This window comes from Vombatus ursinus, unplaced genomic scaffold (genome assembly GCF_900497805.2).
Source record: "Vombatus ursinus unplaced genomic scaffold, bare-nosed wombat genome assembly UNPS02014847.1, whole genome shotgun sequence".
Taxonomy (NCBI): Eukaryota; Metazoa; Chordata; class Mammalia; order Diprotodontia; family Vombatidae; genus Vombatus; species Vombatus ursinus.
Genome location: NW_020954625.1, coordinates 8,400,323 through 8,422,011, shown reverse-complemented (window position 1 = coordinate 8,422,011; position 21,689 = coordinate 8,400,323). Strand labels below are relative to the sequence as shown.

Genomic DNA, 21,689 nt, shown 5'->3' with positions numbered 1-21,689 from the left:
CATCATCATCATCACCCTCACCACCACCATCATTATCATCATTGTCATCATCATCTCCTGGAATGATAGCATCGATTCAATGACTGTGCTTAGAGAAAAAGGTAGTAAACAAGGGTGAAAGGGGTAGAAAGATACACAGGTATCAGCAAGGCATAAAGATGGCGAAAGAGCAACAGCATGTTAGGTTTGGGGTTGGCCTAGATATGGTGAATACTAACCAATGAGAAGTCCAGGATCCCAAGGTAGTGAGTGCTTAATAATTGCTGATTAAGGACAACAATGTACGTGATACTGTAGGTACAAACCTGTCATATTGTCTTACTTACAGCTAAAATCCAGAGTGGAAATAGCCTATATGTTGGGAGAATTATTTATGAAGGATTTGAGTGCCAACCTAATACCGATAGAATATGGCAGTCAATATTAGCAAATGCCAGGATACTAAGAAGAACAATTAGAAGATGTCATAGGGAAAGGAGGGTATAATTTCTATAATTACAGAACAAATCCATCTTCCTCATACATGCATTTCAGGAAAATTTTCAAGACTAAGGTTTTAGCAAAATGGGCTCACATAAAACTCTCATTTAACCAGAATATTTTTCCCCAGTCATATGAAATAATAGAAAATTTACTGGAATCATGTAAATCATTCCATCGTTCCATTTTTAAAGGTCACTTTTATAAAAACACAGAGAAAATAACGAATTGACTTAAGGTCAGAAAAACAGTCAATGGAAAACTGTTTTACATTTCCAAATAAGTGAATGACTTCATCACACCAAAAGGTGAGTCATGTCTTTCACTTCCGAAACATTTTCCAAAATCTCCTGATTGTCTGCTGATAACACTAGCCGATCATCTTCCCTACTCAAAATCAGGTTACTTTATTTTGTAGCATTATAGATTTAGGTCAGCAATGAACTTTACAACTAATCTAATCACATAAACATAGAGTAACATATTTAATGTTAGAAGCAACCTTAAAGGCCATCTAGTCTTTCCCAGATGAGGAAAAAAAAAAACCTGAGAAGCTGAAGCAAATTGTCCAAAGTCAGACAGGAAGTGATTAGGAAAGGTAAGATTGGAACTCAAATCCTGTGCCTCTAAATCTTGTGCTCTTTCTACTCTATCAGATTCATTGAAGTTTCATTCCCAAATTACTGGCTTTATAGACAATAAAATTAATCTAAAATGCCCTGATTTTATGTGGATACCTTTGGAGGGAAAAATGAGAGCACTATAGACTGGTTAAAACATACTTTACTGCTATTTTTAAAAGAATAGAAATAATTTCCATTATGGTATGTTTCTACATTTTATGGCTTTAATTAAACCTGATTCCTTCTCCTAAGCCTGCTATAGAAGACAATATAAAAGATGTTTTTAGTCATTAAATTTCGGGATAATTTCACGACTTTCTGTGCTTATGACATCAAGGGACTGATAATGGAGTATAATACGCCCAAAATACATTTTGGGAATTTCCATGGACTTCACCTTGAAGTGCCTTCTGACCTACCCATACAACACAAGGACCACTTCGGTTTAGCTGAAGACTTGAGAGTTAGGCAACAATTACATTCTGTTTGCCATCACCTTCAAAGAACATGGAGTGCTGGCCAGCACCTGGCATTCCACCGAATGACACAAACAAAGAGAACTCCATGGAGCATCCCCTTAGAGGGGCTTCTTGATGCATGGCCTTAATGTAGATATACATTTTGCATCTAAGATCCAATTAGTGGCCACAAAGTCTAAGATTTGGCAGTGGGCCCAGTGCTACTAAATTCATGGAAAGTCCACAATCAAGCCAATTTTGCTGTTGTACAAAAGCACAACCAGTTTATTTTCTGTTCCCCATTCCACCTTTTTACAAAAGCAATCAATGCCCTGGCATCCCTTCAAATCTAGCCATGCCCTTTATTCCTTGGGATAAAGAAAGAGGCTGCTGGTATTGTTTCAAATGAACATCAATGATTATTTAGAAAACAAAACAGCAGCTAACCTTCCTAATGGGAAAATGCACCTTTTTATTTTTATTTATTTATTTTTGTCTAGAGAGCTATTATTATGTGGTATGCCTAGGATGCTTTTTGTCAATAATTCAAGGATCTGTGATTTCATCTTCATGGGTAAGTACTCTTTCTATTGGAGTAGATAGCTTGAATTGAGTAGGAAAATGAGATCTAGAGAAAGGAAGCTGCTCTTCTAATATGGAACTAGTGGTAATATTTAAAGATGATGCTGAGAGAATCATACAATGAATGGTAATATATATTCTTTAGCTTTTCTCCTTTCATGTAGTTATGAACATTCTCAGTCCAATATCTCTATGGAGTTTCAATTAGGCTAATAGTCTGTCACTATTCATCTACTTATCCCTGTGCTCAAAGGTTCCTAGTTCTTGTGAATGGCTCTCAGGTCTTGTGCATAGTCCTTGGGGCTTAGGGCTAATGGTGTCAAAGTATACTAGGCTTCCAGATCTTTCCATATGCAGTTTATTTATCTCACTTGAATCCTTCAGGCATTTGTTGAATATCAACTGTGTTAGGAACTGGGGACACCAAAGGAAAAAAAAATAAAATAAGCCCAGTTTCTCAAGAAGCACTTATACTCTGTCAGGGGAAACTTGGATAGAGATGAGTCATTCAAATAGAGTTACAACACAAATAAAAATAACTGGTGATCTCTAGTAAATGGAAAGATGCCAATATGCCTTCTGTAAGAGGTGGCATTTAAGCTCATCTTAAAAGGCGGCATGAAATACTAAGAGGAAAAGGGGAAGAGGAAGTATAGTCTAGGCATTAGGGATAGCTTTGGTAAATGCAGGGAGAGGAGAGATGGAATGATATCTACAAAGAACGATGAGTAAGTTAATTCGGGTGCAATGTAAAGTATATTAAAGAGAGAAATAAGCCTGGAATTGTATGCTGGAGCCTATATATGAGAATATACCTCTGAGATTATGCAAAGGGGAAGAAGGCTAGGATCTGTGATTTCATCCGTATAGAGCCATCTCTTGAAGGAAATTCCTTTTACCAATGTTGTTTGATACCTTCTTGTAACTTAGCCTTAGAGAAATGCTTAGAGGCTACTGAGAGTTTAAATGAATTTCCCAGGGCACCCACTAGCATTGTCAGAGGAAAAGCATGAACCTTCTAGTCACTACTCCATGTTGTCACTAATAAAAGAAATACTCCCAATAAACTCAAAGAAAATTTAGGAAGTGCTAACAACTAGGAGAAATAATAAAGGCCCCCTTTTAGGACTGAGCTGTGCCTTGAAAAGTTTTAGAGGTATCAAGAGTAGGAAGTAAGAAGGAAGAGCATGCCAGGCATGGGAAATAGCCAGTAGAAAGGCACATAGGTAGGAAATATGATATCATTCAAGCAAGTAGGTAAATTTGTCTGGGATAAAATATATTGTGAGGATAGAGAGAGTCGGTAATGTGTGATCAATCTGGAAAAATAGGTTGGAGCAAATTGTGAAGGAATTTCAATGTCACACAGAAAATCTTGCATTTTACACTGAAAACCAAATAGAGTTACTGAAGACATTTGAATAGAGGAATTACATTGTCACAGCGATGCACGAGGAATATCAACGTGCTAGCTCTTTGTAGGATGATGAGAGGGAGAAAAAACTGGATACAGAGAGACGAGTTGGGAGATTACCACAACAGCCTAGTTGTGAGGTAATGGGAGGAGTAAACTAGGGTGCTTGTGGTATGAAGGGAGAGAAGGGATAGGAAAGAAGTAAGGGTGTTAGCAACTGATTAGATACGGGGAAGGGAATAGGGGGAGACTGAGGACTCCAAGGTCATGAATCTGAATGCCCTCCATTGGATCACAAAAGGTGGGAAGGTTTAGGGGGAGAGGTAACATGTTCCATTTTGAATTCTAAGTTGAATTTGAGGTGGCTATAGGATACCCAGTGAAAAGGGGGAACAGGAAGTTAAAGAAGCTGAACCAGAAATCAAGCGAGGTATGGAGCTGGATATGTAGATTTTGAAATCACCTAGAGAGAGATGGGAGTCAGACTTATGTTATCTAAAGCCCAGTGCCTTTTGCAAGGAAGACAGACTAGCTACCCTCACTGATTCTTGCTAAACTTTTCTGCGAAACTCAAAGAATAAGTCATTTCACCCACTGCTACTGGCATTCCCAATAAGCAAACCTTTTCTTAGCTATCTTTTCCTCTTAAACAGGTTATGAGCTCCCTATCCTCTTAGCCTCTTTTTATAACTGACCCCTGAGGGAGAGAGTTGTGGCCAGGAGTCATAAAAACCAAACACTCATCTGATCACACATGTGAGGCTCAGAGACTTAACTTCACCTTTACACTTTGATTTTATTTTGTTTTGTTTTGTTTTATTGGTATAGGAGGGCTCAAAAAAATCACGAGACAGCACAATTACGGACATGAAAGAGGCCTCAGAGGCCATCTCGTCCAACAGGTACCTGAACAAGATTCCCTTCTTCCCCACAATACTCTTGAAAAGTATTTGTCTAATATCTGCTTGAACATTTCCAATGATGGAGAAGTCACATCCTCACAAGGCAGCCTATACAACTTGGGAACACCTATAAGTATTGGTGAGTTGTAGTAGTAGTAGGAGGAGGAGGAGGAGGAGGAGTAGTGGTGGTGGTGGTGGTCATGGTGGTGGTAGTAGTAGTAGTAGTAGTAGTAGTAGTAGTAGTAGTAGTAGTTGTAGTAGTTATTGTTCCCCATATATGCAGATGAAGTCTTTCACTTTATTTTTCATTTATATTCCTAATTCTGTACTCTGGAGCCAATAAAAGCAAATCTAATTGCTTTTCCATGTGATATTAAAATATTTAATGATGGCTTCCATGTATTCTCAAAATATCATTTTGCCAGTCTAAATATCCCAACTTCCATTTTTCATCTTTCTAAGGCATGGTTTAATGCCATATGGCATGAAATAACCTCACCACATAATTGGTCTATTCTGACTTTTCAATGTCCTACCTAAAACATGGTAGCCAAAACTAGACAGCAAGTCTCTGCTGTCTATGTATTTTTATATGTGTCTATATATATATATATATATATATATATATATACACACACACACACACACACACACATATACACATACTATATATGTATATATATGCTATATATTTTATAATTTATTACATATATATTATATATAATTATAAAAGTGGCCATCTCTATAGTTTTTGTAAAGGAATCACCAACCACCACTACACTTTGTAAGAGTCAGGTGAATATAGGCTTTAGACCTAAGTGGAGTGTAAGTGAACATGTGGTTTAATTCTCTGATTTTACAGAGGAGGAGAGACTCACATAAAGTCACATGTATAAAAAGTGCCAAAACTATAATACAAATGCAGGTTTTCTGTCTTCAAATCCAGTGTGTTTTCCATGAAACTGCAATGTTTCTAAACTTCTCAAGCCCTACTGCTCTTCCATTTTCAAACTGGGCTTTAGTCTCAAAATCCAAATTTATAGCACAATAGTAGCACAGGACATCTGCAAAGTTTGTTGGTATAGGTTTTCTGTTTTTCGATACAAACACCTTTTGAAATGTGTGATGGGGCATTCAAAAAATCAATTTATTGCTCTATTGGTAATGAATGATTAAGTGACTATTTGCCAGGCATTGTGCAAAGTGCTAAATAAACAAATACAATGTGAAGCAGTTCCTTCTCTCAAGGAGCACACAGTATGTTGCACTGGGGAAAAGCAGAAAGGTAAAATTTGCCTATTACAAGCTGGATCTTGGTTACTCAGAAACAAATTGAATTGACTCATCATGGTGCAATATAGAGAGTATGACCCTGAGTAAATCATTTAACCTGTTTGGAACTTGGTTTTCTCACCTGCAAAATTAGGGGGTTGGCTTCAATGGTCTCTAAGGTTGCTTCTAGCTCTAAATATATCATCCTGTGTACTTTCACAGCTATTCTCCAGAGTAAGCAATGATCCTACAGAGGAAATTATGTATTTTCTTTTTGATTTCAGACTCCTTTTTCCTGTTTATCCAAAAGCCCATTCTGTTTAGTCTAACTTCAGGCCTCCCATGACCGTATGCCATTTTTCATGAATTCTATTCTTCATGGTGTGCTGATAACTCTCATTAGAGTAAATCATAGCATTTATATAGAGACATTAAAGGCAGAGCCCATCTCTAAGTATTCAACAACTGAAACTCTCCTGGAACTATAATGAAGATGCATCAAAGAGCCCCCATTGTCTCCAAGCTGGGAAATGGACTCCAGCCAAGGCATTGATATTGTCACAGCATTATTCTGAGGATGTTTGTGTAAACAGAATTCCTGATATCAACTCTGCTGATTAAAAGAAGTATTAAGGACAGATGTGGACTTATGTTTACAAAATCTGACAAATTTTCAACGTGCCACACACTTGGCTTTATTTATTACAAAAATATGTGACCATGAAAAGTCAGTATGAGTTCAGGGAAGTATATTCCACTTTCCACCAGAGCTGTAATTTCAAAGGTATAGACAACTACCAGGGAGAAATTCCATATACCAATGTTCCGTAACTTTTGATCCCAGAACAGGGGTTCTGATCCATTTTTTAAAATCATATATACCTTGTCAGTCTGGCAAGACTCAGAATAATATTTTAAATATTCTCAGAATACTATTTTAAAATACACAAAATAAAACATAGTATTTAAAGGAATGGAATTACATTAAATACAGTTAACAGATTATTTAAAAACAAAAATTTGCTCCTAGTCCCCCTTTTAAGAATTTCGCGGCACTTCTTAAACTGTGAGTCACAAAATACGAGCATAAGATGGAGGAAACTTGTATTGTGATGTAGTAGAAACAGTACTGGTTATAAAGTAAGAGGACAAGGGTTTGATTTCTGGCTCTGTCACCACTCCTGTGACCTTGGGTAAAGCACTTAAACTTTCTGGGGCTTCAGATTTCTCATTTGTTAAAATAAATATACATGAACCATTTTGAGTGTGACTCAGAACCAGAGTTCACACAAACCAGACTCAGTCACGGATCTTTTCAAAAAGCATATTCTTCAGTCTGTGTTCCTCTTTTGGGTATTACCTAGAAACACCTGCATTTGGCTTATGTCTGGGTCTCAGGGACGGTGATGATTTTAGGTACTCTGTAAGCACTGAGGCAGAATTATTTGAAAAGACAAAGAACTCAGGAACAACATCATTACCAGTCAAGACAGAACTCCTTCCTTTTCTGGTCATCCCTACCTCCCTGGGGATGTCTGAAGAGCTCCAGACCTATAGTTGTCTACTGAATGGGCCTTCATTCTCCCGAAAGGAAAGTACATTAGGTAACTAAAGTGTCAGGGAATCTAACCTTCTGCTGAGCTCTAGTTCCTTAGTAGGTTTATACTATCCATCAATCAATCAATGGATAAAGCAATTCGGATTTATCATATACTTAATATGTCCTTGAGACAATACTAAGCATTGGGGATGGGAAGAAAGTCAAAGAGTTCACAAATTAACAGTAAATACAATAGCAAACAACTATGTACAACCTATAGTACTGACCCAGGGAGGGGCTTTCATTTAACCACCAAAAAAAATAACAAGAAAGAAAGAAAGAAAGCACATGAAGTGGAGATTCATCGCCTCCCTCCCCAAATCCTGAACCTGCCATAGTCTACAGAAGGGCTTCTGTACACAGAGGTATTGCATGGCCTGAGGATATGGGCAGTGCAAAGTGCATGTGCGTAGTGTTCAGAACCAAGGCTGCAATGAAGTTTGTAACGCAACATAGTCAAGTGCTACCAGGAGCACTTCGGATTCATTGTGCATTTGATTTTTTAAATAATTTTTGGTCCTTGCATGTTCAGAAACCATTACTGTTGCCAATTTCTTTCTTTTTTTTTTTTTTTGGATATGGGATTGCAATCACAGTTTAAGAAGCATGGGTCTCCAGTATCTATGAAGAAAACAATCTGGGTTTACTCCTCTTTCACATGCCATTGCTGTTGTTTCATATTCTAGTACACAAAGGAATTAATCAGTTCATCAGGTCCTTATTAATATCATGGAATGTCCGGGTAATGAGCAGTAAGAATATTTCAGTGAAAATTCAAGGCCCCTTACCCTGATCATCATGACAGCACAGCGGATGTCATGGATCGAGTCATAGACCTTTTTGGAGGCATCCACAAACTGGCTGTCATCAAACTGGTGCATGGCGTTCTTGCTGAGGGCCTCCAAGGCGACGTTGACCTGGGTGACAAACTCTGGGATTGCTGTGGAAATAAACACAAGACAGGAGGAAAGATTAACTCCTGGGGCTTGATGGCAAGAACAGGATTTGGAAAATATCATCTAATCTTCACTAAAGAATATTAAAGATATTTAAAATTTGAATTTAGCTGAAAAGAAATGTATAAACGTATACGTATATATATATATATATATTTGTGTGTATATACGTATATGTGTGTATAATTATATATGTATAAACACATGTGTGTACATAGCCATATATAGTTATATATGCATGTATATAATTATATAAGTATATATGTAATCATATACATGTATATATGTTACATTGTTTAATATACATATTTCTCTCCCTCTCTCTATACATGTATGTGTGTATACATACATATATGCATACATACATAAATGCATATATACACACACACAGAGCTAGGTGATGCAGTGGGTAGAGTGCTGGACTTGGAGTTAGGAAGACTAATGTTCCTTAATTCTAATTTGACCTCAGACATTTACTAGCTATGTGAACCTGAATGAACTATTTAACCCTATCTGTCTCAGTTTCTCCATCTGTAAAATAACCTAGAGAAGGAAGAAGCAAACCAGTTCAGTATCTTTGCCAAGAAAACCTCAAATAGGGTCGTGAAGAGTCAGGCATGACTCAACAATGTGAACAACAAAAATGTATATGTGTACATAGATGTTTCATGCACATATGTGTGCTAGTGTATATATGTATTTTAAAACTTTATTAGGAGACACAGTAAAACTGAAAAGAGATAGAATGCTAAATGTAGTTGACACTAACTAGATTCAAATATTTCTTGACACATCTGGGCTAGGTAACCCTGGAAAGTCAGCTAACCTCTGCCAATTAGAGACTAATAATGTCAAAGATCCTAGATCTATTGAAAGATTAAAAAGAGATGAAATACTTCCATTGGAAATCTCACTTTGTCCAGACAAAGGCTGGTTAAGAGAGAGCAAGAGAGAGATTTTGGCAGGAACTCTGAGGGAGCTATTTGCCCATATGTCATACAGCACAATGTCTGTATATAATCCCATGGCAGGCATACCCCTGCATCACCTTTCCGGTCTGTACGTCCCTTCATCCCACACTAAAGAGATAATCACTAATACCTACCATGTGTACTACAGTGAGCTAGGCCCTGTGGGGAATTCAAGGAAATAAAAGATTTGAACTCACACATGAACTAGCTCACAAAATAGGTAGGAGTATAGAAGGATTACTGGATTTTGAGTCAAGAAGATCAAATCCTTCCTCAGGCACTTACTGGCTATATGACCTTGGTCAAGTAACTTAGCTTTCTTAGTTTTAAAATAGTGATGATAATAATACCATCTACCTTACAAGGTTGTTGTAAAGATAAAACAAGAAAAAAACATATAAAGACTTGACAAAGCTTTACAAAAGCTATATAAATGATTATCATCATCATCACAATCATCTTCAACATAATTGATTTGTTTGAAGCACTCTTGTGCAGTAGGAACAGTATTAGTTTTGGAGTCAAATGTCCTAAGTTGAAATCACTTCTTTGAAGTCTACTTGCTAGGCAAACCTCTGGTAAGTCACTCATTGTCGGTGCTCAAGTTACTTCTTAAGATTCGGTTTTTAGCTAGTTTGTGATATGTGTTGTTGAGAGAGGGAGGTCCTAAATCTATGATCTTGCATTCCTGAGCTTTAAGAGGAAAACAGTATCTTTGAATGACTGCCCTGCCTAGGAAAAGGAAAAAAAAAAACAAGGAGGGGTCAGAGGAGAAAGGCAGTGTAGAATAGGACTATGGAAAGGATAATGGGGACTGTAAAGTGGAGGAGAACTGGGTTTATACTTTGGCCACTCTCTAGCTGTATGATCTTGGGTAAGTCATTTACCTGTCTTAGGACTTGATTTCTTCATAAGAACTTGGTGATAAACAACTATAGTTGTTATCTTGGTGGGCTATGGTAAAGATTAAATGAGATGGATTTTATACATGTCATTTAATGTAAAATGTGAAAGACATAATAAGTCATTTAAAGCATAATATAAAACACACGAATGTTTTCTCCCCTCTTTTTTAACTCCTTTTTTTCCCTCTTACTACCTACATCAGCAAATGTTCTAAATTAAGAGATATGGATGGCATAGGCCCAAAAGAAATCTTTAGCAAAAGTTGTCATGAATGAAATTGATTTTTTTTTAAATTGTAAACAAGCAAAGTAGCCAAAGAAAATCCTGGCAAGGCAGGGAAGATATTTTTTGATAGGTTCTCACTCAAAATCTTCATAGAAAATACATTTTAATTGTTTTTCAATTTCTTTTCATTATACCTGGAATTACAGCCTAAAAATGTCTATATTATCAGCATTATGTTTTACTTTACTGAAAAGAAATCATTACCCTTGCACACAATCTTCCTACCTAAATGTCTAAATTGTTACATTTGGAAAAGATTAGATTTGGAGTCAGAACAACTAGCTTCAAGTCCAAGAGCTTAAACTTGGGAGCTGGGTGACCTTGGGCAAGTCATAAATGTCACTGAATGACCACTTCCTTGTAGGTAAAAATGAATGCAATGGTCCTTGTACTGCCTGGCTCATAGTTATTATGGGGATCGAGTGAAATAATGGCTTTAAAGGATTTGTAGTTATAAAGTTCTGTGTAAATGTAAATTATTAGTATTTATTTTGACATCAATACCCGATCATATTTCAGTGAACCGCTAATATTATTTCCTCAATTCCTAAATTTATTGTCATTAATTCACACACATGAATGAGATACATTTAATACGTAGACATGTGATATATGTATATACGTTCATACACACATATATGCATATATACATATAGGTGTGTATATACCTATATTGGATATATAGGATAAACATACATGTATGGCTTATAGTTATCATGGTCTTCTTGTAGTGACTTTATATATTAATATACAGAGGTTCATGCACTTGGATACACAATGCATATATAAAAATATTATATAATATTTTGGTGAACATGTGTAGGGATGATTAACACATCTTCACAATGAGAAAAATCTAAATACTATACAAATATAGATAGATGATAGAAAGATTTAGAAGCAATCAGGGTTAAGTGACTTGCCCAGGGTCACACAGCTAGTAAGTGTCTGAGGGCAGATTTGAACTCAGGTCCTTCTGACTCCAGGGTCATTGCTCTATCCACTGCACCACCTAGCTGCCCCAGATGACAGAAAGATAGATAATATATGGATGTATTTGAATTATATAAAGATACACTGTATGTATGTCATATTGCTAAATCTATGTCTATATAGCCATATACACATATGTGCAGCCATAAAAACATGCAACCTTCTCCACACTGGTCACCATCTTCCATTATATGCAGATGGAAATGGCCTTAGACTCTGAGGCCAAGCATCTTGGGAATAATAGTGTCCCACACATCATCAGACCTGTTTCCAATCCAGACTCCAAAGTCATTACTGAAAGAATCATTGTGGAGAAGAGGCCAGTCTTCTTCAAGACCACCAGAAATGACTGCTGATCAACTGTCACCAACAGACAGACAGGCACAGGATCTCTGGGAATGGGGGCATCAACATGCATACCTCCTCCCTACACCCCACCCAAACTAAGATCACCAGTCCTGCTTTTAGCCCAATCCTCACAGCCATCATCTGACGGAGTGGCTCCTGGGAAGAAGAGCCATCCCTTCCAAATGCCAGCCACCTGTCACACATAGGACATGCTACCTGGAGTAGCAAGGCACTCATAGAGGAAAGTATGAGGCAGCATGTGCCAGCCACGTTAAACCATCAAGGCTACCTCAAGCAATATCTCCCCTGAGACCCTGACTGATAGAAACCAGGATCATGGATGCGTGAGCCTTGGGAAAACACTGCTACCAGCCCAGGGCCTTTAGCCTTCATCGATGTGGAAAGGCAGCCTGGCAACGGCTTCTGTAAGTACTCAAATTATAGCTACCAAAGACTGAGAATAGCAAGTTGCCACCTAGATCCTTGGGCACTACCAAATAATTCTGCATCAGTGGAATTTTACATCAGATGTCAGTGGAAATAACATTTTTTTTAAAAAAAGAGGCATTCTCATCTGCTTTCATGCTGCATTCTAAGGACTATGGGACATTAAAAAAGAAGTGTTCCTGCCTGCTTTGATGCTGCACCCTAAGGACTACAGGTCCTTTCCATCTGATTTATGGCTGAAGACTTTCAAATGTGTCATCCCCCCCCATCAGAATGTGGGCTTTTTGAGAATAGGGATTATGACTTTTCCATTTGTATCTCTGGTGTTTACCACAGTACTGTTCGTGTAGTAAGTGCTTAATAAACACTATATTTATTCACTTGTTCACATAAATAAATATGCATACATACACAAAGAGCTATAAATTAATGACACAAATCTTTACAAATATGTGCAGGATCTTGGAATCACAGACTTATACAGCAAAAGATCTTTAAAGTTCCCTTTGTCTAAGTTCCCTTTGTCTAACACTTTTGTTGTACCTGGTCTAGAGAAATTAAGTGAATTGTTCATTGCCGTTGAGATAGGAAGGAGAAGTGTTTCAATGAGAATAGAGTTACACTGACCTGAAATGAATTAAACATGAGAAGGGAAAGGAGAGGTCTAAATCTAGAGGCAGCTAGATGGCAGAGTAGATAGTGTTGGACTTGGAATTCAAATGTCTTGGGTTCAGATTGTTTCTCAAGCACTTACTATCAATTTGACCTTTTCCAAGTCCCTTAACCTCTCTAGGCCTCAGTTTCCCCATCTTTAAAATGTTGAAACCAATAGCACATGACCTACCAGGGCTATTGTGAAGATAAAGTGAGATTTTTGTTTATGAAGTGCTCTGTAAACCTTAAAGCACTTTATGCAATTTATAGTCATTATTATAGTGTATCAAGAATATTTGGCAAGGAGGACATTCTAGCTAATGGGGAAAGAATACTGCATTTGGAATGAAATGGGGTTTGAGTCCTGGCTTGGTCACTAAATATGGGACCTTGAGCAGGTCCCTGAAAATCTCTGAGCTTCTGTTTTCTGGACTTCATATGTTTCACCAGTAAAATTTTTTTTACTGAACTGCTAAATCTCATCAATCCTATTACTGTAGACTTATCTTAGGGACTTTTGAGAGAAAAACAAAAACCAAAACCTTGATTTTCACTGAGGCAGGGTGTTGAGGGTTCAGGGAGGTTTTGGGAGGAAGTGGGTTGGATCTTGAAGGAATCCAATCTAATCCAATAAACATTAAGCACCTATTACATGCCTGGAAGGGTGCTAAGCGCAGGAGATCCAATTAATAAAAAGATTGAAGGAGTTGATAATCTAAAGGGGAAGATAAAACAGAAAAAAAGGAGGCATGAAAGGGGGGACACCAGGGGTACCAGGCACAGGAGCACAGGGACATCTTGTTGTATGGTGGGGTGGAAACCAGGTAGGGTAGCATATCCAAAGTGGAGGGAGCAAAGTCTAGTTTCTGCTCTCTTTATCAAGAAAGGATTGGGAGAAATTGGATACACCACCCTCCAGTCCTCCAAAAAGAAGAGAGAGGTGACTGAGGGAGGTAGTGTCAATTAAGACTTGATTTAGCAGCATGATAATGAGATTAGAGACAACTAGGTGGCACAGTGGATACAGTGCTCTGTCTAGAGTCAAGAAGACTCATCTTCTTGATTTCAAATTCAGCCTCAAACATTTACTAGTAGTGTGATCCTAGGCAAGTCACTTAACCCTATTTGTCTCAGTTTCCTCATCTGTAAAATGAGCTAGAGAAGGAAATGGCAAACCACTACAGCATGTATGCCAAGAAAAACACAAACAGGGTTACAAAGTGTCATAAGGGACTAAAAACAACTGTTGATAAGATTAGAAATCCTCAGTTTATAGTGGGAGAGGCAGTTTATTCAGTGGAGTTGAAACCAAGCATGGTAGCAGATACAAAATGGAATAGAAAGAAGGATATTAACAGATGAAGATGAACATGTAGGATGATCTGCTTCAGGAATGGACACGAGAAATGAGAACCTGAGTATACATAGCACACAACAGAGTTTGGCTAGAATGTAGAATTTATGAAGGGCAAATTTGGCAAATTCCTGACTCAAATGATAAAACACAGTTGAACAAATTTTCTGGATGAGTATTATTTTTTTAAAATTTTAAGGGTAAATTGATTTTTTTGGGAGGAAAAGAAATGCAATTCAGACTTCTGATCTGAGTGGTATAGATAATTCCCTTGTGGAAACCCCCTTCAGTGACACAAGCTGGATTTCCTGGGAACACAGCACACATCACCCCCTACTAGCAAAACCTTCATGTATGATATTCTTTTCTTTAGCACAATTTGGTTATAGGGTAAATAGCATGGTACTTGGTTGTTTCAGTTCAGACATAAATATGACTTCTTCTCTTTTCATAGTGTGAGCTGAAAAACCATTTCCTGAGTGCCAGCATTGCTCTGACCCTTACTTAAAGGACAGACAACTGCCCTGGCAGATTGAGAATTTCCTATGAATGAAATCAAGCCTGCAATGCTGATACCTTTTTAGGGGATGAATTATGTGGGAAATAGGGAGTTCAATGGCTAGATAGTATTCCAGATTTGGATCAGGAAGTGCTGAACTCAAATCCTTCCTCAGACCCTCATGAAATGTGTGTTTCTGGGCAAGTCACTTAAACTATCTCAGCCTCACTTTGCTAATGTATAAAATGATATTAATAAATGTACATATCTCACAGGATTTTTGTGAAGACCAAATGGGATTGCATTTGTAAACCTTAAATTATTATATAAATGCTAGTTTATTGTTATTGTAATAATTATTATTAAAATTTGTTACATTTAAGAATTTGAGGGAACTTAAAAGTTGGTAACTGCCACCATCTTCCAAATCAGAACTTTCCACTTTAGAACAAATGATAATGGACCAAGAAAGATGTATAGAAATTATCCAGCCCAAGTCCCTTAAAAGAAAAAGAAATTAAAAACCTTCATCAATGCCTTTTGTTTTTTGTTTGTTTTTTTTAGCCAGTCATTTCATATTCCCACTTATATTGTAACAAAGAAAAATAGGCAAGACCAATTCTGACAAACCACTGAATTTTACAGCACATGCAGCATTCTGGATACATTGTCCCCACCCCCCTGATCAAAAGGACAGAGGTACTGATACCTAGAGAATGGAAATGATTTGACCAAAGTTGATGAAGCAGGTGATCTAATCCATACAGTGTGTGTGTGTGTGTGTGTGTGTGTGTGTGTGTGTGTGTGTGTGTGTATGTGACTATGTGTTTGGTAGGGTCAAGATCTGTGACTTTATTATATAGGGAGTTCTTCCCAAACAATAAACAATTATTAAGTGCCTACTATGTACCAGGAACTATGCCAAGTGCTCCAGGGGAAAAGAAATTCAACTACCCTACAACCAATAACCTTAGAGAGCTGCCCTTGGCCTTGATAATGTCAAGTATCTTGTCGAGGGTCCCACAGTATGTGTAAGGGAAAAAGGTTTGAACGCAGGTGTTTCTGACACAAGGCTAGCTTTCTATCCTCCATCCACTACAATGTGCCTCCTGTATGACTTTCAACACACCTGTGAGGATTGTAGTACTTTATTCCCATTTTAATGAGGAGGGAAACTAAGTCAAAGAAATGAGAACTAATCTGTCCAAGCTAATACACAAAATGTTAGAATCTTGATGATGTTCAATGTAGCAGAAGTGGAGATTACAGATCCTCTGACTCTAATCTCCTTCCATCACATTTAAAAAAAAAATTCTTTAATTGTACCATAAAGACCCACTTACAAACACTCTAAATCCTTCCTTAATATTCCTTTTGCAATAGGTGACCCCTGCGTTTCTTTCTGGCTCTAAATCTAGGATCCTGTGACCTGATGATATTGATTGATATTGACGCCATCCCAAAAGGCCAGAAACAAACAGGTGGATCCATCTCTTCCAGTCAACGTTTTCTTTCCTTAAAAAAATGTGTTTGACATTCAAGTCTATACTAGTAAGTAAACTGCTTGCTATCCGCATCCTTTGGCAGCTTTGGGAGAAACCCTAATTATGGAAAGGGCTGGTTATTGCTGTCATGGACAAGAACGTGAGAATAAATTATAGTATTTTAAACCAAATACAATTCTGCTTCCCCATGACTGCTGCTTGTCCTTATTTTAATTCCTCTGAGGTTTCATTCAATAATAAACTAATATTAGCTCCAATTAAAATGGAGGTCTTTAGAAGCCAAAGCTTAATTTCTGGAATGCAGATGGAAATGGCAACTTACTCCATTCTACCAGCCTAAATGGGATATTCTTAGCTGGGATGTAACACATTTGGCATTTCATTAACCTCGGCAGCAAGTAAGCCTTCACTGGTTCATGGAGTTGCCAGGATCAGAGGGGCTGTGGGCATTTTTGTTTTCTTCCCTTTTCTGCTCTTAAGGAAAGACAGAATGAGGGTCATTTACTAGCTGGTGATTGTTCATTGAGAAGAAATCACTAATTATCAGAAATGTCTTAGCTCAGGAGACCATAGTGTTCAATAGATGATAAGAGATTATTTAATGGGAATGATTCTAAAGGTGCTAAAACAAATCCATTAGAATCAATAGGGTATAGATCAATAGTTCTTAACCTGAGGTTTATAGATGATAAATCCTCAGTGCATAGATTTCAGGGAGATAATAAACTTTGAAAGGAATAACTGCATCTTTATTTTCACTAAACTCTAAATGACATTTCACATTTCCTTCAATTGTCGAAAAAAACATTACACTGAGAAGGTGACTATAAGCTTTATCAGAGTGCCACAAAAACGTTAAGAACCCTTGGCATAAGGGAAGACCAAACGCATATATTTGCAAATAACAACAACAACAACAATAACAATAACAATAGCATAGTAAAGTTTACTAAGGACATACGTGTATTGACTAATCCAATTTTTAATAACCCTTTTAGTTGGGTGCCATTATTATTCCCATTTTACAAATAAGGAAATTAAGACTTGCAGGGATTAAATGACTTGGCCAAGGTCACACAGCTAGTACTTCTTAACTTTGTTTCTATTTTCTTTGCAAAGGCAAAATTATCTTTATATTGAAGATGAGAGAACAAAAATAACTTAAAAGGAAATATACATCCTGCCTAAGTAAGGGAATAGTAAGAGGGTACCAAATGGTTCTAATGAAGTTGAGACACCTGGTCCACATGAACTTTATCCTTGGGTCCTATAAGAGCTGGCAGATGTGATGCTGAACCACTGTCAGGGATATTTGATATGGAAATGGGACTGATAGTTGCAAAGAGTAAGTATGCCTTTACTAAGAACAGAATAATATTTAATTTTTTTTTCAAACAGGATAAACAAAGTCATAGAATAGAATGATGCTGGGCATATAATTTCCCAAGATTTTAGCAAATCTTTTGATAAACTGTTCTTTGGGAGGAGACAGAGAAATGGATTAGATGATAATGCATTCAGATGCATGGATGAAGTCGAGAGTCATAATGTTTCAATTTCAATTTGACAGGAGACCTCCAGTGGAATACCATGGAAATTTGTTGTATTTCACTTTTTTTTAAACCTGTGATTTAAAAAGGCATAGATAATATGTTTGGGAAATTTGCAGATGGCACAAAGTTGTAACACCTTGAATTACAGAGTCAAAATCCAAAAGAATCTTGACAAGCTAGGGCATTGGGCTGATTTGAATAAAATGGAATTCAATAACAAGAAATGTAAAATCATCCACTTAGGTCAACCTTGCAAGGATTAGATGTGAGAAGCATAGAAAAATGGTAGTTGTTCTGAAAATGATTTGGATGTTTTTGTGGCCTTCAAGCTCAACATGAGTGAATCAGTGATGGGATGTGACAGTCAGACAACATAATGTGAACTTGGGTTGCCTTAGGAGGAGCAGAGGTTCTGGGAAAAGAAAGTTTCATCTCATTCTACTGTGCCCTCAGGAGACCTCATCTGCAGGATTGTGTCCAATTCAGGATGCCATAGTTTGATAAAGCCATTAATACCCTTGAAAATGTCCAGAGAAGGGCAAGCAGGTGAAGGGTCTGGAGTCTATGACATACAAGAAAGAGATGAAGGCACTAGATATTTTTACCCAGGAAAAATAAAGACAAAGAGGGAACAGGATAACTGTCTTCAAGTTGTTTAATGGCTGACATGTGGAGAAGGGATGGAGGAATTAACCTGTTCCTTTTCATCCCTTGAGGACAGAACCAGGAGCAAAGTGTGAAAACTGAAAAGAGACAACTTTAAAGTTTGATTGGGGGCCGAAGGGGGTGGGGATGCTTCCTAATATTTGGAGCTGTCCAAATTGAAATATGTTGTCTCAAAAACAGATGAGTTTCCCTGTTTCAGAAGTCCCTTCCAATCAGTTAATCCTATATTTTGTGATTCTGTGCCTTATGCAAGTTATGAGCTCAAATCTTTGTGACTCCAAGTCCAACACTCTACGCATTGCTTCAGGCATGTCAAAGGAGCCTACTTTGGGTTCGGCAATAACAAGGTTAATATCCGACATTTATATAGCAATTGAAGGTTTGCAAATCACTTTACAATGTTTAAATCTTACAGCCTGCAAGCAGTGGAGCACAGTGAAAAACCATAGAAATATTAATCAAACATCCTGAGTTCGAGGCCCAACGCTGCCAATTATAAGGTGAGCAATCTTGGGCAAGTCACTTAAGCTTTCTTAGACTTAATTTCCTCACATGTAAGATGAAGGTGTTCTTTTAAGTCCTATCTGGAGTGCCTTCCAGGTGTGGAGACATGATCCTACTACTGGCACTATGAAACTCCATTTCTATAGGTGAAAACACTAAGGCTCAGTGCAGTTGGGTATTTACCTATGATCACACTATGAGTATCAGATTTGAAATATTAACCACACTTCAAAGTAAAGGAGAGGGGTGGGAGGGAGGGGGGGAAGAGAGAATATGCTGTAATGCTTATGGACACTAAACTAGTTAATCATCTTTTTGAGTGACTTTTGTTTATTCTCTTTCTTGAAGTTACTGAGTTTAGAACAAACAAGTAAAACATTACTGGATTTTCCTTCCCACTTCCTCCCCACTCATCTGTGTTTTAAGAATGCAGCATGAGGAAGACATACCCTGGTAGTGTTAAAGAGAGAAAAATACAGATGCAAAGAGGCAGAGAGAAGAGACAGAGACAGACAGAGACAAATACAGAAAGGATAGAGAGAGACCAAGATAGAGAGATGGAGAGACAGACACAGAGAGATAGAGACAGACAGACTGACAGAGGAAGAGAGAAAGAGAACTGTTTAATAATTTACATAGCACTTTAAGAATTTGTTTTATTACAGTCTTCTGGCATAAGGGAGTCCCTCATAGTTGGATATAGGGTCTCCCTACTGACCCTTGCTTGCCACAACTGGGTTCACAGTGCCATAATCCCCCAGTGTGGGTGCAGCTGTCAATAGGTTAAAGTTGTGTTTGGGTACCCAGTTTATGTTTAAGAAAAGGCCTGTGGGCCAGCCAGAGATGTCAGAAAAATAACTCCTTAATGAGTTCAGGTGCTAAGAATGATATTTAAATAATGGGAACCAGTTTAAAGCAAAGCTTTATTGAAAGTAATGAGGAAGAAGGAGAAAGGGAGAGAGGAAAAGAGGACCTGTGATACAACTCTGGCATAGACACTAACATCGAGTATAACTCACATAAAGGGAGTTTTGCATTGGGGAGCACTGAGACACAGGTCAATTCAGTAGGAAGTGGGGGGCTGCTCCAGCAGGAAGATGTACTCACACTATAGGAAAGACTGCGCTCCAAAGTGCCCTTCTGAGAATAGGTTTCTTATACTCTGATCCTTAGTGGCCTCCCTGGAGATGGCCAATTTGCAAATCAGGGGTCAGGGCAAAATGTTATTGAGGGGGGGTTGTTATCAGGAAAAAAAAGAAACTGGTAGAAGACAAAACTGTACTAAATTTTGAAAAAAAATATTATTGTTTTTCCATGAGTATGTTCTATGAGCTTATAGCCACCTTTAAGAGAAGACTGTCGTGATGGCCTCAAGATCATCAGGTGTAATCTTATAACAAGAGTTTTCATATATAGATTCTACAAGTTACAGCTTCCCTTAAGGGGAGCTATCATGGTGGTCTCTAGACCACTAGGCCCAATCTCGTAACAGTGTAATTTGAAATTTGGAAGAAAAAAAAACAATGAAACAGAACAACCAAATGTCCAATAAAAGGAAATGTTTAGATAAACTAACAGATTATGTTATATTGATCCAATGGATTATTGTAATGCCATTAAGACCAAGAAGCTTAAAGAATGCCAAAGAAAAAAATCTAGAAAGAACTTTATGAAATAACACAGGCAGACTTTTTTTTTTAAAAAGCAATAGCAAAACCAGAACAATGGCATACACAGGAACTAAGACCATGCAGAAGGGAAAATGAGTTAAAATGAAAGGTCAAAAAATCCTTGTTGCGGAAAAGGGGAACTAAAACAAGTTCCAACAGTATTTTATGCATTGAAAATAATTAGTAAATGGAAATTGTTAAATTATGACTTTAGTTGTTTAGATTGGTATTTAATGTTGTTGTAGGGGAAAAAAAACATTTAATTGTGGATAGAGGAACTGTATAGAAGGCAGTAGGTATAGCAGAAATATTGTACTTGGAGCTGGAAGACCTGGTATAAATGTGACTTTGATATAAAATGATTATATATCTATAGGCAAGTAATAGAATCAGAGAATCTCAGTACTAGGCAGCGACTTCAGTTAGCATTTAACCCAATGTAAATCCAACAAAGCATATCCAACAAGTTGTCATCCAGCCTTTGCTTAAAAGCCTCAAGTGAGGGAGAATTCACTACCTCATGGGGCATTCAGGGCACTCCTATTCCATATAGGGATGGCCCTAGTAATTAAAAAGTTTTGGTTATTTTCTTTCTTCTTACAAAAGCCAAAAATTCTTTTAAAACCATTCTTGATTCTGCCTTCTCAGGCCAAAAAGAATGAGTCTAACCTCTCTTCCAGAGGATTCCATTGCAGAGTGAACAGAATGACACCTCAGACACTGTCTAGCTATTTAATCCTGGTCAACTCACTCAACCTCCCTGGGTTTCATTTCCTTATTGGTAAAATGAGAAAGTTAGACAAGATGATCTCCAAGCTCTCCTTGTTCTCCAAATCCAATCAAATTTTAATCTATGTTTCAAAAGCCCTTTGTTGAATGTAATTTCTATTGCATTAAGGTCAGAAAGAATATGTATTTAATATTTCTGCCTTACTGCATTTATTTGTGAGGTTTTGTGCTCTAATACATAGTTAATTTTTGTGAAGGTACAAGCCACAACTAAAATATAGATATATTCCTTTCTATTCCAATGCAATATTCCCCAGA

At 37.4% G+C, this 21,689-nt stretch overlaps 1 protein-coding gene across 1 annotated transcript in view; it reads right to left on the bottom strand.

Moving 5' to 3' along the window:
• The window catches only part of CTNNA3 (catenin alpha 3), a 1,857,428-nt gene that overhangs the window by 358,957 nt on the left and 1,476,782 nt on the right, over positions 1-21,689 (bottom strand). Inside the window, exon 12 of the mRNA XM_027840655.1 lies at positions 8,120-8,271. Coding sequence (XP_027696456.1) covers positions 8,120-8,271 — 152 coding nt within the window. The remainder of the gene's footprint in view (positions 1-8,119; positions 8,272-21,689) is intronic.